Source organism: Podarcis raffonei, chromosome 7 (genome assembly GCF_027172205.1).
Source record: "Podarcis raffonei isolate rPodRaf1 chromosome 7, rPodRaf1.pri, whole genome shotgun sequence".
Classification (NCBI taxonomy): Eukaryota; Metazoa; Chordata; class Lepidosauria; order Squamata; family Lacertidae; genus Podarcis; species Podarcis raffonei.
The window spans coordinates 82,541,806-82,556,774 of record NC_070608.1 but is presented as its reverse complement, the minus strand read 5'-3'; the positions used below and the strand labels follow the sequence as shown (position 1 = coordinate 82,556,774).

Below are 14,969 nucleotides of genomic sequence, written 5' to 3'. Positions count from 1 at the left end.
GCAGCCACAGCGCGCCATCCTCGCGCGCTCGCTCTCTCCTCCTCCCTTCGGGCGCCGGGGGCGGGGCTTCATTCCATGTTCTCTCGCTGGCCGGGAGTCCCGCCCAAGTTCTTCCTTCCTTCCTTCGGTGGGTAAGAAGCCGGGCGAGGGGCGTGTCCTCCTCCGCATGCAAATGAGCCGCCGTGACGGACAGCTCGCCTTGCCAATGCCCCGGCGAAACTCCTCTCCTCACAAAACTCCTCGCCTCGTAGACTCCCTTATGCCCGCGCCAAAAGCTGGTCGCGCCGGGCGCCGGGGGGGAAAGCTCGCCTCGCTCGCCTCACGGGGGGCGGCTCGCGAGCGCGCCGACCAGACGAGCCGCCGGGGCCGGCCGGCCGTCGCGGCGGCCGCTTGCCTGGCGGAGCCTGGTCGAGGCTGCTTTTGCCTCGCGCGCGCTCTGCTCGGCCGCCCCTTCCCCGCCCGGGCCGGGGAAGACACCTCCTCCTGCTGCTCCTCCGCCTCCATTTTCCCGCGCGCTCCTCTTGCCCAGATGCCCGCCGCCTCTTCCTCCTCCTGCAGCAGCAGCCGCGGGTGACTTCTGCGTGGGAAAGCAGGAGCGCGGGCGAGCGCGCGAGGCGGCGGCGGCGGGCGCGCGCGCGCTCCCGGGACGTGCGAGAGGCTTTCCCTCAGCCTCGCGCCGAGCTCTCCTTTTGGCTCGCGCTCCTCCCGCCTATGGAGGGGACGCTGTGAGCTCCTCAGCGGCTGCAGCGAGCGAGCGGCGGCGGCGGCGGCGGCGGCGCCCGTAGCTGAAGCGCCCGCAGTCGTCCTCCGCTCGCCTCAGCCCAGGCCCCTTCCTCGCTCGCTGCCCGTGGGCCAGCCATGTCCTACCCTCAGGGCTACCTCTACCAGCCCCCGGGCTCGCTGGCGCTCTACTCGTGCCCGGCTTACGGGGCGTCGGCGCTGGCGGCGCCCCGGAGCGAAGAGCTGGCCAGGTCGTCTTCGGGCTCGGCGTTCAGCCCTTACCCCGGATCCGCCGCCTTCACCGCCCAAGCGGCGGCCACCGGCTTCAGCAGCCCGCTCCAGTACTCCACCGACCCGGCCACGGGATTCCCCTCCTACATGGTGGGTAACGGACCGGACAGCCCACCGCCGGCGCCAGCCGCCTCCATCTTCATCCTCCTCCTCCATCGCTTCCCCCGCTCGCAGCGCCGAGGCTGCCCGGGCTAGGCTGGGGGGTCGTGGGGATGCAGCCCGCCCGACACGCCGGGCAACCCGCGTTAGGCACACACACGGAAGCCTTCTTCCTCCGAGGCGGCCTCGCTGCGCTTCTCTCGACTTTCCTCCTTCGCTTTCCCCTCTTTCGTTGCTGATCCATCTTCTCATTCATTCCTCCCTCCCTCCCCCTCTCCTTTCCTTCTTTCCATCTCCCTCACTTCTTTCCCTTGCCAATTTATTTCCTTTATTCTTTTCTCCTCGCTCACTTTCATTTTCTGACATCCGTATCCTCCTCCACTTTTTCCTTCCATCTCTTTAGCGCTTCTCCCATATATAAATATCTAGAAATCTATGTGATTTACCGGGGCGGGGGAGGCTTTCGACCGATGGACAGGAGTCCAAGCTGAAACTCGATTAAAGGTGTTGTTTATTTCTTTTTATTTTTATTTATTTGTTGCTGGGGAGGAGAAGAGAGAGGGCTCCTCTTCCGACGGATTTCCACCTCCAACTCGCGCTTCCTTCCGAGCACGTCTGTGCTGGCGATCGCGCGTGTTTTTGCAGCTCTTGCAAACCGGCGAAGGATTAAAGCTAGCGGAGCCAATTGGTCCTGGGAAAGTGGGGCAAAGGGTTCGTTTTGTTTCACTACACAAGAGATATCAGATCGAGCGCCTTTGGCTGGAGTCGTCTCTCCCTCTCTCCCCCCCCCCTCCACCTTTTCTCCCAGCCTGGCGATCTTTATTTAGGATAATGGGAGCCGATCTCAAACGCTCCTCTGTTTGACTTTCTCGTGGCAGAAGAAAAGCAGTCGCAAGTTGCCAAGCCTTATTGTTCCCGGGCTATTTAGGAACATTAGGTACATTCGGAGCGCTGTGTTTAGCTTGGTTTCCTGGACCGACTCCGAAAGTTATCAAGTTGGCTCAACTAATTCCTCTCTCTCTTCGCCCCCCCCCCTTCTCTTCTCTCTCTCCTCACCCTCGTATTATGCAGACTTTAAATCAGCGCAATTTAAACGTTTAAAGGGCGAATTAAAATGCTAATTATATCGCATTTGACCAATTCGAAACGGTGCATATCTTCTGGTTTGCAAATTGGATTTGCAATGCATTAGCGAAGTGAATTGCTAAGTGGGGGGCTTTGTTGTCTCTCTCTCTCTCTCTCTCTCTCTCCTCTCTCTCTTTCTTTCTCTCTCTCTCTTTCCTGTATGGCAACAGAGGAAATATCGTTGCAACCATGTGTGGAGGCGGAGGAGGAGGAGGAGGAGAGGGGAGAGGAAAACTAGAAAGCTATCATTTTAAGAAACTACCTGTAGGGCCTTTGGAGGGAGAAAATAAAAATGTCTGCGTTGAATTGCAATAAACTGCAACGAAGACATCAGCAGTTTTCAGAGGGAAGAAGGGATTCGAATGCCCTCTGGATACTTTATTTTTTTTCTTCTTGAGTAATAATAATGCAGGAGTGCTCGGCACTACAATTAAGAAATAATAACATTGTTCGCTGGAGTGATTGCATTACATTAGTGTAAAATGTAATAGTCGCTCCCGTGGCGTTGCTGGTGGCTGCCAGCTCTTCCGAAATGCCTAACGCCCTTGCTTTTGTGCTTGGCAGGGCTCCCCTTACGATGCCCACGCGACGGGCATGAGCGGGGCCATCAGCTACCACCCTTACGGTAGCCCAGCCTACCCCTACCAGCTGAACGACCCCGCTTACCGCAAGAACGCCACGCGGGACGCCACGGCCACGCTGAAGGCCTGGCTGCAGGAGCACCGCAAGAACCCCTACCCGACCAAAGGCGAGAAGATCATGCTGGCCATCATCACCAAGATGACCCTCACGCAGGTCTCCACCTGGTTCGCCAACGCCAGGAGGAGGCTCAAGAAGGAGAACAAGATGACCTGGGCGCCGCGCAACAAGAGCGAGGACGAGGACGAGGACCTCGACGCCGGCGGCGGCGGGATCCGCGGCAAGGAAGAGGAGGCGCTGCCGTCGGACAAAGGCCGGGACAGCAACGAGACGTCGGCCGAGGATGAAGGTGAGGGAGGAACAGGCTGGTTTCGTGGGGCAGGGAGGCAGGTCATGGGCCTGCATGGAGCCCTGCAGCCCGACCCGGTGCAGGTCTACCTCGGAGTTCAGTGGGGCTTACTCGGAGGTAAGTGTGTGTTGTGTGCACGCGCGCGAGGGGGATTCTTCCAGGCTGGAGGGGCAGCATCCACGCATTGCATTGCGCGCACCTTCCACATTCATCCCCTGAGACTCCTGCCGCCCCTGCACTTTCTCTTTTAAAGACAGCGGGGAACGCCGTTCCTTGTGAAGTAAGCGCCACGGAGCGGAGTGAAGCTTGCTTCCCCGTAGGCGCTTGCCACGGAAAAGGCCGTGTAAACCGCGGTAGTTATCCCGCTTCCAGGTAAACAGGCTTGAAGGATCTCAAGCCTTCGGAGCGCTTCATTGTCTCGGGCAGTGCTTGCAGCGGCTTTGGAAAGGAGATGAGGACGAGGATTATTTGTAGCAGAAGCACACGACGGGGGAGCAGAGGAGGCTGAAGGCCGCTTCTCAATAAAATGTGGTTTTTTGGGGGGCGGCAAGTAAGCCCTGCCCCACATAAGCGATCACAAGTAGCGGAGCACGCACACCATTTGAATGGCAATGCCCATCATCTTTGGGCGGCCGAGCCCACTCAAATATTTTATTGGGGAGGGGGCTTCGAAGGGACCTTGGCCCCTAGGAGTTGGCTCTTATCTCAAGCTTGTGCCTTATGCCGACACCTGAACCCACGACCTGGCTGTCCGATCCACCTATCGTGGAAGCTAAGAGGCCCTCAAGAGGCCTATGGATCCGAGGGGATTTCGCAGGAGATCATCTCTGGGGGATCCTGGAGTGTAGAAGGGGGTGGGGAGCGGGGTGGTGGTGCTCCGATTGTTTGCCACCTGTTTTGGGGGTGGCGGGGAGCCTGAGTTTTAGGAGACGGGGTGCTGCGCTCTCCTCCTCCCGCTGCTGCCGCCGCCGGTGCCTCCGCCTGGTTTCCTTGACGGTTCCCCTGGTTCTCTGCCGCAGGGATCAGCTTGCAGGTGGACTCGCTCACCGACCACTCCTGCTCGGCCGAATCGGACGGCGAGAAGGCCCCTTGCGGCGCCGGGGACCCGCTCTGCGAGTCCGGCTCGGAGTGCAAGGACAAGTACGAGGAGATCGACGAGGACGAGGACGACGTCGAGGAGGAGGAGGACGACGACGAGGAGGAGGAGGACGACGAGGAGGCAGCGGCGGACAGGGGTCTCCCCTCCAAGCCCGTCACCTCCTCCCCTCTCACCGGGGTGGAAGCCCCTCTGCTGGGTCACCCGCACGCCGAGGACTCCGCGCGCAACGCCAACAAAGCCGCTTTGGACGCCCGCATGGCCCCGACGGCGGCTTCGCAAACCACGCCGGCCAGCAAGCCCAAGCTGTGGTCGCTGGCGGAAATCGCCACCTCGGACCTTAAGCACCCCCAGCACCACCACCACCACCCGCACCACCCGCACAACCTGGGCCAGAGCTGCCAGCCGTCGGTGCCGCCCTCTTCCACCCCGCACAACGCTGCCTACTCGCCCTCCTCTCTCCTGGGGAGGCATATTTATTACACCTCGCCTTTTTATAGCAACTACACAAACTATGGGAACTTCAACGCCCTCCAGGGTCAGGGCATCCTGAGGTACAACTCAGCCACGGTGGCCTCCAGCGAGGGGCTAAGTCAGACGGTCTTAAGCAGCGGCGGCGGAGGCGGCAGTAGCTCGGTGCACAAGCAGGGCTCGGAGAACTCTTTGAAAACCATCGCGAGCCACCTAGAACAACATTACAAGCCTTCCAATCCAGACTCCAAAAAGGGTAGGTGTTCCCTGGCTAGGTTTTCTTTTCTATTAAGGAATAATGTGGGGTGCAAATTTACCCTACCCCCCCAAAAAAAAAATCACAGTAAGTTGGGTGCTACAAGCAAGAAGGCAATGGTGGTTTCTGACAGTCCAGGTACAAAACTCTTTTTCGAAACTGCAAATCCAGGTCACAGTTCTTCTGCTTGGAATTCCATAGATTTTAATGTTGTTGTTGTCAAAGCAGCCCTTTTGTGTAGGATTGCAGCCCGAAGCTGTGGTCAGGCCTCTGAAAAAGAGGATGTAACAGAAAACGCTGAGATTTGCCTTCCAGTTATGAATGTGATTAGGAACGTAATGTAAATAAATTGCCCTGTGTAATTAAAATGCCTCTAAAAATCACTAAAAACTCCTTGAACTGTATATAATCTGAAAATATTTGCAGAAAGTTTATTCCTTGTTTTTGTTGCTAAGAGGGGAGAAATAACAGCAAGGGAGAATATTGTTTTGGCAATATTCCCAAGCAAAAAAGGAGAACAGTTTCAGGTTTGGAAGAAAACAGGAAAAACAGTACAATGTGAAGCAGAGAGAAGTCTGATAGCTTATGCCTAAGTATATTTACTCGGAAGTAAACCCCCCCCCAGTAGAATGGGACCGAATCTAAAGGCAATTCATTTAGTAATAATAATAATAATAAATTTTATTTATATCCCGCCGCCCCCAGCCAATTAGGATTGCAGCTTCAGTTGTCTGTCTCCTTCAAAGTTCCATTATTGGTCTGAGACATTGCTACAAGTTATGCTAAATTTAAAACAAGTAATTAAGAATGCTGGCCTTCGAACGAGTTAACTCCCAGATCCGCTGAGAAATGCCAGCTCAAGAAAAGGCCTTCCAAGGGCTGTGCTGGGGTTTTGTGCAAGAGGGAGCTAGGCTGTGCCCAGAGTGTATAATCTAGTTAGCCAGCTGTGTCCTGTGACTAACTGACGCTTCTATTTTGACAGACCCCACTGAAGTGTGCACAGTAGGACTACAACCATACCTATAGAAGTGCAATCACACAGCAGCCAGGCAAGTAAGTGAGACCAGTTCCTTTTCTCCTTCTTTCTCCTTCTATTCTGTTACACCGCTTAGGAGGATCACTTGGCATCAGCTCCAGAAACATATTGCTCAGCCTGCAAATTTGCTTAATGTTAATTTCTTGCTCCATTACCAAAAGAGCATTATTACAAAGAAAAGCCTATTGCATTTTCACCCTTCCTTTTTTGTTGTTTTTTGGAGAAATCAGTTCAATTATTTCACACAAGCCTCTTGCTTTTTTTAAAAAAATGAAAGTTGTGTATTTTCAATAAATATTTAAATCACAGGGTGTTTTTTTTATTTCCCCAAATTATTATTGGCAAATTGAAACTGCAATCGACTGGGAACTCCTCCTACATAAGGCCCCGTCGAAATATATGGGCGGATAGTTGTGTGTTCCTCTTGGATGCCAGCCAGAATTCATCCCATTGTCCCTCTGTACTATTTGAAATGTATATCAGCACGCCAAATAAAAGAACATGATTGCACTGATTCAATGCTTTGGGTGCTGTACAGAAGATTTCCCTGCTCAAATGCACCTTAAGGCATCTTTGTAAACACGCAATTCTAATAGTTGTGAATCAAAATAAAGAGTGATTTTATTTAGCATGCTTATATACATTTCAAACAGCAGAGAAGGAAAATGAGAGGAGTCCTGGCTGCCTTCCAAGGAGAACATAGTGTCTGCATGAATTGCCTCTGTTTCCCTATTTATTTCCAAATCGCTGCTACAGTTAGGACTAAAGAATATCTTGTGGCCAACCATTTCCCACCCCCACAGGGGAAAAAAAAAGCAGAACAGAACCCAAGCCTAATCCTCCTATGCTGAAAAGAAAAGAAAAAGCGTTTTAGTTAGCCTTCCATTTTTAACACGCCGCGTGTAACTGAAAGATTGTGGATGATCTGGTGTTTTCCTTGGTCCACAGGTAGGTGTCACAATTGCTTTGAGAAAAGTCAACAAGCCATCATCTCTCCCCAAGCTAATCTATCTATCTCTAACAAAATTCTAAATCTGGATCACATCTTGTGCCACTGTATAAAAGAAGACCACAGAGCACTATTAAATCTACAGACTCTCTCTAATTGTTAAACCAGAATTTTGCTGGACATTATGTGAGTTTACTGGTATAGTCTAGTTCTCCCCAATGTATATGTGACTTAAAAAGAAAGAATGAATGAAAGAAAGAAAGAAGCAAATCTGTTTTTTCTCAGGATATCTCGAATTGATCAGCTTATTGCCACGGTATATATATATATATCTATATATATCTATATTCTGTAGGTGTGATAGGATTTATTGTACAAACACTTTGTAAAAGATACATACAGTAGCAATTAATTAAATAAACCATGACTGAAGAACTTGAGTACTTACAAAGTGGAAACAAATTTGATATTTATTTTTGTAATGATATGAGAGCTTCTAGTAATTTATGCAAGTTGTATTGCAACGGAACCCCAACTCTTTTGTAAATAAATTATGCCTGGTTTTTATTTGAGACATTGATGGTTATACAATCCCTCGTTGTTTAACGAGAATTCTTTACTAATTTATATCTTTAATTGTAAATAAAAACAGATTAGTCTACAATAAGGTGGTGGCCTTTTTTTTGTTCATTTTTAGTATTTATCTTTTTTTGTAATTCATGATAATTTATAAAATATCACTGTTACAGTTGCCTAAGGTAACTTCTTAAATATTTAAAATATATTTAGCATTGTGGCTAATTAAACCTGTTGAACGTATATATTGCAGGACAATAAAAACCTTCAGAGTGAATCTGTTGCATTGGACTATATACAATTTACATTTTTAAAAGATTACTATTGTACATCCTGTTGTATTTAGTGCTAGCCTTCTTAATTCAAAATGCCATATTTACTTGCACTGTAAGTGAAGATCTGTGTTTCATTTTTATCAAGAGATACAAAACACTTGAAAGTAAAAAAAAAAGAGGAAAATATCTCACCTCTTTACAAAATATATCTATAATGTGGTAATCCCTTAAGAGATTCACCATTAGGTTAAAAAAATAGCTAAACCATCACTTCAATCCCTCCCCCCCCAGCGAATAATGAGAATTCCCTTATAATATAATTTCAATAAGGAGACAAACAACCATTTATTTTCTCCCTCAAAGATAAATTGAGTGAATATAACTTACGGTTATAAAACAAGAATAATAGCTTCTTAGATTGCCCTTTAATCAATCATACACTTATTTTTCAAGAGGCTCATCTATTTTATTCCATGATTAATAATGTTCCAGCGTGAGAGCATTATTAGATCACAGCAGGGGAGATCCTGGGTGCTTTTAGCTGCTTTGGAATGGTCAGTTGGGGTTCATTACGGGCTGATATTGAACAATTTATAAAATCTTGTCTAAACATCTGCCAGCTTAGATAGGCCGATGTGTCTGAAGATGGGAAATTGCTCGACCAGTTGATATTGACAAACGGGGCTCTCTCCAGTGGCTTTTTGTTCGCTGAAAATTAGTGGCCTCTTGCTCAGGGGCTTGTTAGAAAGGGCATTTGAAAGTGATCTTAGATACTTCAGGGTTCAGCCTGGGGAATGTTAACTGGATAAAGAGTGGAATCTGCGTGCATGTCTGTGGTGTAATTACAGAAGGTTACCTACAGCTTATGTTGTTACCAGAATGTATTTGCTTATCATCATCATCAACAACAACATCATCCTCATCACCTTCCCCCTAAGTAAACAAAGTAGCCTCACCAAAAGACAGCTCTCTTGGGCAGGTGGCTGCTGTGTGTGTGTGTGTGTGTGTGTGTGTGTGTGTGTGTGTGTGTAGAAAGCAACATTTAAAATAATAATAATAATAATTTTAAAATATTCATACTCTATGTTGCAATCCTAAAATCACCCAATTGTTAAAGTTTTCACTGATGTCACCAGAACGGAGTTCAAAGTAAATATTTTGGGACAATATTTTTGTACAGGTTTGGATGCTGGTCCAGCAATAATGGGGTCTATTTATCTGAGTGATTCGGGCCTCCCCCATCCCCAGAGCTATTCCCAATTCAGTCTAGACTTCCAACCCTTTCCTAAGGTGTTTCTTCTTTACAGCAATTCTGACACAAACCAAATCTGTTTGCCTGCCTCCTTTATCTGAAAATTTATTTCTTCCAATCTATACTTTTTACTTCTTTATTTAGGATTATAAGATCCTTTCCATGTGACATTTCAAATTTCTCAGTGCAGAATGTTAAGAGGGTCAGCCGAGGGGGGCAGTTCTCCTGTGCAAGCCTCACTTGAAACCAATCACGCTTTTCCATTCGGTTTCCCCGCGAGTCCTCTTGCCCACGTCCCGTTCATTTCGATGGGGCGTGCGCAGGAGAACTTCCCTGGCGAATGGTGCTCTCAGCAACTGGCTGATATTTCTATCCCTGGCCGCAGCAGGTTTCAAACGAAGCTGTGGAATTTGTTGTGTTTTGGCTTTATAACGGTAACTTGTGGGTTTAATACAATTTTGTATTTAAATACTACTCAGCGTAATTTTTATATGTGATATATATTTTTTCAGGCTAAAGCTCTTTTGAGGGAATATAGTGCCTTCAGGCAGATGGGCCATATAGATGCCAACAATTCCATCGTATCTGTCAGATTATTATTCTAAAGGAGAAAAGTGTAAAATTATCCCGCGCTCCCTTTCGCGGCGACCTTTGAATGGGAGCTTCCTCCTCCCATAGCGTGAATATTCCCTCTCTCTCTCTTTCTTTCTCTCTTTCTCTCTTTCTCTCTTCCCTTCCTCGCCTTATTATACACCAGGTTCTCTGTTGGATAACATGTACATTTCAGTTGGTTTTATATTTTATTTTATTTTATTTTGAAAATCCATTCTGTGGCAGAGATTAGGAAAGCTAACGACTCTCCTTTGATGTTTATACGCCCAAAGAATTATCTAAGATTTCCATAATTTACTCACCCCTTGCTAGAATTTAGACCTGGGATTTCTTTTTCTGGAAGGAAAAATCGAAAGACTTTGGGCAGCTGGCTTTGAAACATTTCCCTCTTTGCCTGTCAGATCCAACGGTTTTGGTATAATCTACTTCACATTCACACACGCGCACACACACACACACACACACACACACAGATGTGAATTACTATCTCTTTGCAATGGATTCAATCTCCACCGCCTCGCCCAAATCTAACCGATTTATTAAATAGCAATTAAGGTGCATCCATCGGGAAGTTCTCCTGCGCAAGCCCCCCCCCCACTGTGATGAGCTGAAACGATATCGCGTTAGATATTAAAAGGTATAAATGAACGGGAAGCCCTCATTGGCTGAAGGCGAGTAAAATCTTGCGCATGCCCCATTCATTTAAGCGGAAGTTTGGCGCCGTTTAAAGCTCCCCTGCAAGGTCTTGCTGGAACATTACGAAATGGAAACTTGTGCAGGAGAGCTTCCAGCTGAATTATGCGCTAAGATAAACGAAAGGGGAGCTCAACTGCCACACCTACTGAAGAGTAAACAACAGGAACAGAGCAATGTAAATCCAAAAGGAAATCGTGCAAATACTGGCCTGCTGTTCTTGAAAACCCATTGAGTCCCCTTCCTTGGAATATTATTATTACTATTACTATTACTATTACTATTACTATTACTATTACTATCAGCAACAGATTCAAAACCCAAACAAACATTTCCGCTCCTGTTCTCTCTCTGCGACCCTTCCCAACTTTTCCAACTCGCCCAGTTTTCAGTTTGCGCTTCCTACTTGCGCGCAAGTAGGCCTGATCCAACCGGGCTCCTCTTAATGTGCTTGCATGAAACTGTAGCAGTCGAGGTAGCCTTTGCTTCGCGAAATGCGACCTTGCCTGGCAGGTAAAAGGTCTACACACACACACACACACACACACACCCGCCTTACATCACCAGGACTCGGAGAAAGGGTCAGACTGGGCTAGCTGCGGTCCAGTAAGGGGGAGATATGATATAACACACCCCCTCGCCCCATCTCTGTACTGCTCCTTCCTTTCCTGCCTACAAATGTCAGCAGTTGCTGGCAAGAAGGCAAGAAGGGAGAGCTCGTTTGCCTTGCAGTGAGGCGGGCGGGGGCAAGAACTGGCGAGGGCAGGACGCGTCTTCCTCCGCTCGCCTTTCACTTCCTTGGTCAGACGTCGTTTGCTTGTTTTTGTTGCTTTGTGTTGACTTGCTTGTTTATTTCAAAGGAGACCGAGAGGGATTTGCTCCCGCGGGCAAGCTCACGATTGCAGGGGCAGAGCTAAATTCAACGTCTGTACACAGGGCTGCGCGATCGGCGTGCATTCAAAGCGCATGCACACACGCACACACCCCAATAATTCTGGGAACTGTAGTCTGTTCAGGGTGCTGGGCGTTGCAACTTTGCGAGAGGCAAACTACAGTTGCCCGGGTTCTTGGGGCGCGTGTGCTTTAAATGCGCTGTAAATGTCTGGTGTGCAGGCAGCCGCGCACCAGCAAGAGGTCTGTAGCCATCAAGCCTCTGGGAGCCTTTTCGGTATCTGGGGCTTCTCGCTCGGAAACCTGTCCGCAAATCGCTCGCTCGTTTACTGGAGGATAGACTGCCATTCAGTTCAATGGGACTCGCAGACTTGACCTTGCGCGCGTTTACGCGAACGCGAAGTCCTATGGGGTTGTTTCTAGTGAATGTGCAAACCGATAAGTTTGCTAACGCCAACGATATCAGCTTTGAAAGCTGGTGGATCGCGCCGCTGGGGATTTTCAAAGATGCATTGTTAGCAGCATGCAAGGCCAGCCGTCGCAGGAGGTTAAATCGGTGTCGCCTCTTTATTTCCCAGCCATGCCTCCACCTCGCACAGAGAGAGACTGCAGGCCACCAGGGCTTTTCGCCTCTGGGGATGGGATCCCTAAACTGGAGTGGGGGCGTTCCTCTTCGGCCGCTGAGCCAAGCAGAAAGCGGAACACAAGTCCTTAACAAATACATGAGAAACGTCACTGCTAATAGCCGGGCGTCAGAAAAGGGAAGGCGAAATCCAATTAACAGCTCAAGGCTTTGCTGCTTATTAACAATAAGGATTAAGGCTGCAATCTTATGTACACTTACCCGGGAGTAAGTCCCGCTGCACCAAGTGGGACTTATTTCCGCGTAAACATGCCAAGGAACGGGCTACCTATCTGCCCACACTTTGGCCACCCTATGCTCACTGAATGAACACGTAATTTATTTTGGGTGGGTGGGGCGTGTTGAAAGCACGCGTCCGCCGTCCCCACGAAGAGCTGGCGGCGGGGAGAAGGAAGCGGGGGACTGGAGCGAAGCAGGAGAAGAATCAGAATCAGATTCTGAAATAGGAAAGAGTAAAGCGAGGCGAGAATTTGGAAACACCTTTAGAGCTACTCATCTGACGGAACTCCTCTGACTGAACAAAATGCACACATAACGTCAGGACGCTCCCGCACAACCCCGCGGTTAAAAATAATAAAATAAATCACAGCAATGGCATTCTCGAAGCTTGGAAGCTTTTCTCTGTTTTGAAGCCTCGCCATGCGCGCGATTCATTATTTTGCATCATTTTTTCCCCTTAAGGCTTAAGCAGATGTGCCAGGAGTGAGCGCGCGCGGGGGGGGGGGGTGTGGCTACGTGCCCGACAGCAAGCAAAACCGTCCCCCCCGTCGTTGCTCTCCAACGGTATGCACTTCTCAGTGACGCAATTGCACCCTATCCTTGGCTGCCGTTCAAATCTATGGGAACTTTGCCCTTGAGACGAGGGCGAAGAGAACCATCCCACGAGGATTTCAGCCGCGTTGTGTGCTATATAGGAGATATTTTATTATATATATTGTGCTCCGTGAGCTACCTGCTTCTTCTAACAGGCCCAAATCCTGCCCCCTCACCTCACCAACCCTTCATTTGCAGGCAGCTGCTTGGGGGCGGGGGGGGGCAGCTGAACCAGTGCGCCCCACTCTCCCTCTAAGGCCTCCAATCGGGGGAAGGCTGGTATATTAAACAGAAACCGAACAAGCGACATGAACATAGGAAAACAGTTTCCTATGAAACGTGGCAGTACAGCTCCCTTCCTTTTTAAAGGCGTCTGTGCCTATTTGTGCACGAGCGAATGTTACCGAATTATCTCTCCAGGGCTAAAAGCGAGCCTCGCGTCTTAACTTCTCGTTAAATAAAGCGCTAAATCTAGAATACCTGCCCAGCCCGGCGGCTAAAGTGTGACCCTATCGTTGGCTCCAGCTCCCATCAGCCTGAGCCAGCATGACCAATGGTCAGAGGCGATGGGAGCTGCAACCCAGACCCGTCTGGATGGCCACGGGCCTAGGGAGGCACCCAGCTTTTCAGTTCCCCAGAGCGAGAGAGATCCTCGCCCGAAACCAAGTTCCCCATGCTAAGGAAAATGTTTGTGATCCTATTGACAGGGAATCCCCCCCACCTCCGCCCCGCTTCCTTAAAAGAAATAGCCATATGCGCATCCAAAGGAGAATAAACTGACATTTCATTGTGTAGAACATCCAATCAATTATTAATCGTTAGCGTCAACAATGGGGTTATAATTACTTTCGGTTACTTAAAGGCATATTTATTTATTTTTCCTCTCCGTCTCTCTGATCTGGTAATTAGCTAATCCTCTCGTGTAATGGATTCCGAGCTGATTTCATTAGGATGTCATCGCGGCCCTCCGTCCCCTCCCTCCTCCGGGCAGGTCCTTCTGGCTGCTCGGCGTGGCTGAAGGCGGCGCCCCCGCCAAAGACAGTCTTCTTCATCGGGTCGTTTTCTTTCTCCCTTCCTAGAGAGCGAGTTAGTCCTGGGAAGAGAGAAACGGCTTCAAAGCGGATCGCGGCCGGAGCGGAGAGAACTCCCCCGAAGGAGCTGAGGAGAGCGCTTCCCGTCTTCCTCTTCCTTCTCCCGAGGGAGAAGAAGGTTGCTTTGGAAAAAAAAATTATCCTTATTGTTATTTAAAGTTCTCAACTTCCAAAGCTGGATTCTGAAACTGGACGCGAAGCAACAGGGCCGCGGAGACCTACTTGTTTGGAGCGACAAGCCAGAGGGCAGCGAGGGGCGCGCGCTTTGTCTAAGATGCGCAGACAGATCCTGTGCCTGTTTACTCGGAAGCCAAACCCCCTCCGAGCTCACTGGATTCAACAACGTTTGCTCTCGAGTAAGCTGCGCAGGACATGCCTTCCGACAGGAGTGACTTAAACGGCAGAGTGTAAAATTAAAGAACTTTATTTGAAACTGAAGAGATAAACGGTTCTGCTTTCAGGCTTGACCTCCATACTCCAAAAAATTGGTGAGAGGTGTTAAAAGGAAACGCCCCAGGTCTGAGCACCCCCAGGTCTAGATTTTTGGCGTTATTTTTTTAGGTGCGTGTGTTGAACGTTGCTTTGAAAATAATCCAGCCATTCATTGTTCAAAACAAGGACTCGCCCTTCTTGGTTTATTTTAAAAAAGTTAAAAACCATTAAAGAGCCATTCCTCTCTGTTCGCGGACTTTTGACGATCTGATGACATTTTTTTCAGATCTCACTATGAGAGTTTCACTACGCGGGGCGGCGAGGTGGGAAAATCTCTTCTGGGAACAAACACACCTTTTGTAAACGGAGCTTTTTCAGTTCAGATCTCAATTCGCCACTTTTAGTACCCCCTTTTAAACAGCGAGAGTCCTGGACAGGTCACTACTCTCTCTTAGCACATCACAAAGCGAAGATGTCTGTGCCACGTTCACACTTGACATCTTTGGGGGCGTCCACCTCCAGCTCACTTCAGGAGCGAAAAGGCATTCGCCTTTCGCCCTTGAGTAACGCACAAGATCGCGAGGAGAAATGAGAGGAAAGACGCAGTGCCTTTATATATGGAAAGGCACGGGTCAATAAATAAAGAGATGATGCAGATTG

The 14,969-nt window shown here is 49.2% G+C and overlaps 1 protein-coding gene across 6 annotated transcripts; it reads left to right on the top strand.

Annotated features, from left to right (window-relative positions):
• The first annotated feature begins 408 nt into the window (after positions 1-408).
• IRX2 (iroquois homeobox 2) lies at positions 409-14,557 on the top strand. Of its 6 annotated transcripts, none has more exons than XM_053397226.1 (5): positions 409-1,101; positions 2,800-3,340; positions 4,243-5,046; positions 6,029-6,099; positions 13,866-14,557. In XM_053397226.1, exons 1-4 carry the CDS (start codon positions 859-861, stop codon positions 6,070-6,072), a joined length of 1,632 nt encoding a protein of 543 aa, XP_053253201.1. In that variant the 5' UTR covers positions 409-858; the 3' UTR covers positions 6,073-6,099; positions 13,866-14,557. The 6 variants fall into 6 exon arrangements, with proteins under 6 accessions (XP_053253201.1, XP_053253203.1, XP_053253202.1 ...); XM_053397228.1 differs by lacking the exon at positions 13,866-14,557 and adding an exon at positions 7,031-7,884 and having other exon boundaries at positions 2,800-3,223; XM_053397227.1 differs by lacking the exon at positions 13,866-14,557 and adding an exon at positions 7,031-7,884 and having other exon boundaries at positions 6,029-6,095.
• Positions 14,558-14,969: the final 412 nt, after the last annotated feature.

What these genes read in the sequence shown, in the direction of transcription:
- IRX2 (XM_053397226.1), top strand. Translation starts at nt 859, where the DNA reads ATGTCCTACCCTCAGGGCTACCTCTACCAGCCCCCGGGCTCGCTGGCG. An exon ending in CGGGATTCCCCTCCTACATG is followed by an intron (nt 1,102 to 2,799) that starts GTGGGTAACGGA and finishes TGTGCTTGGCAG; the next exon opens with GGCTCCCCTTACGATGCCCA. An exon ending in CAATCCAGACTCCAAAAAGG is followed by an intron (nt 5,047 to 6,028) that starts GTAGGTGTTCCC and finishes CTATTTTGACAG; the next exon opens with ACCCCACTGAAGTGTGCACA.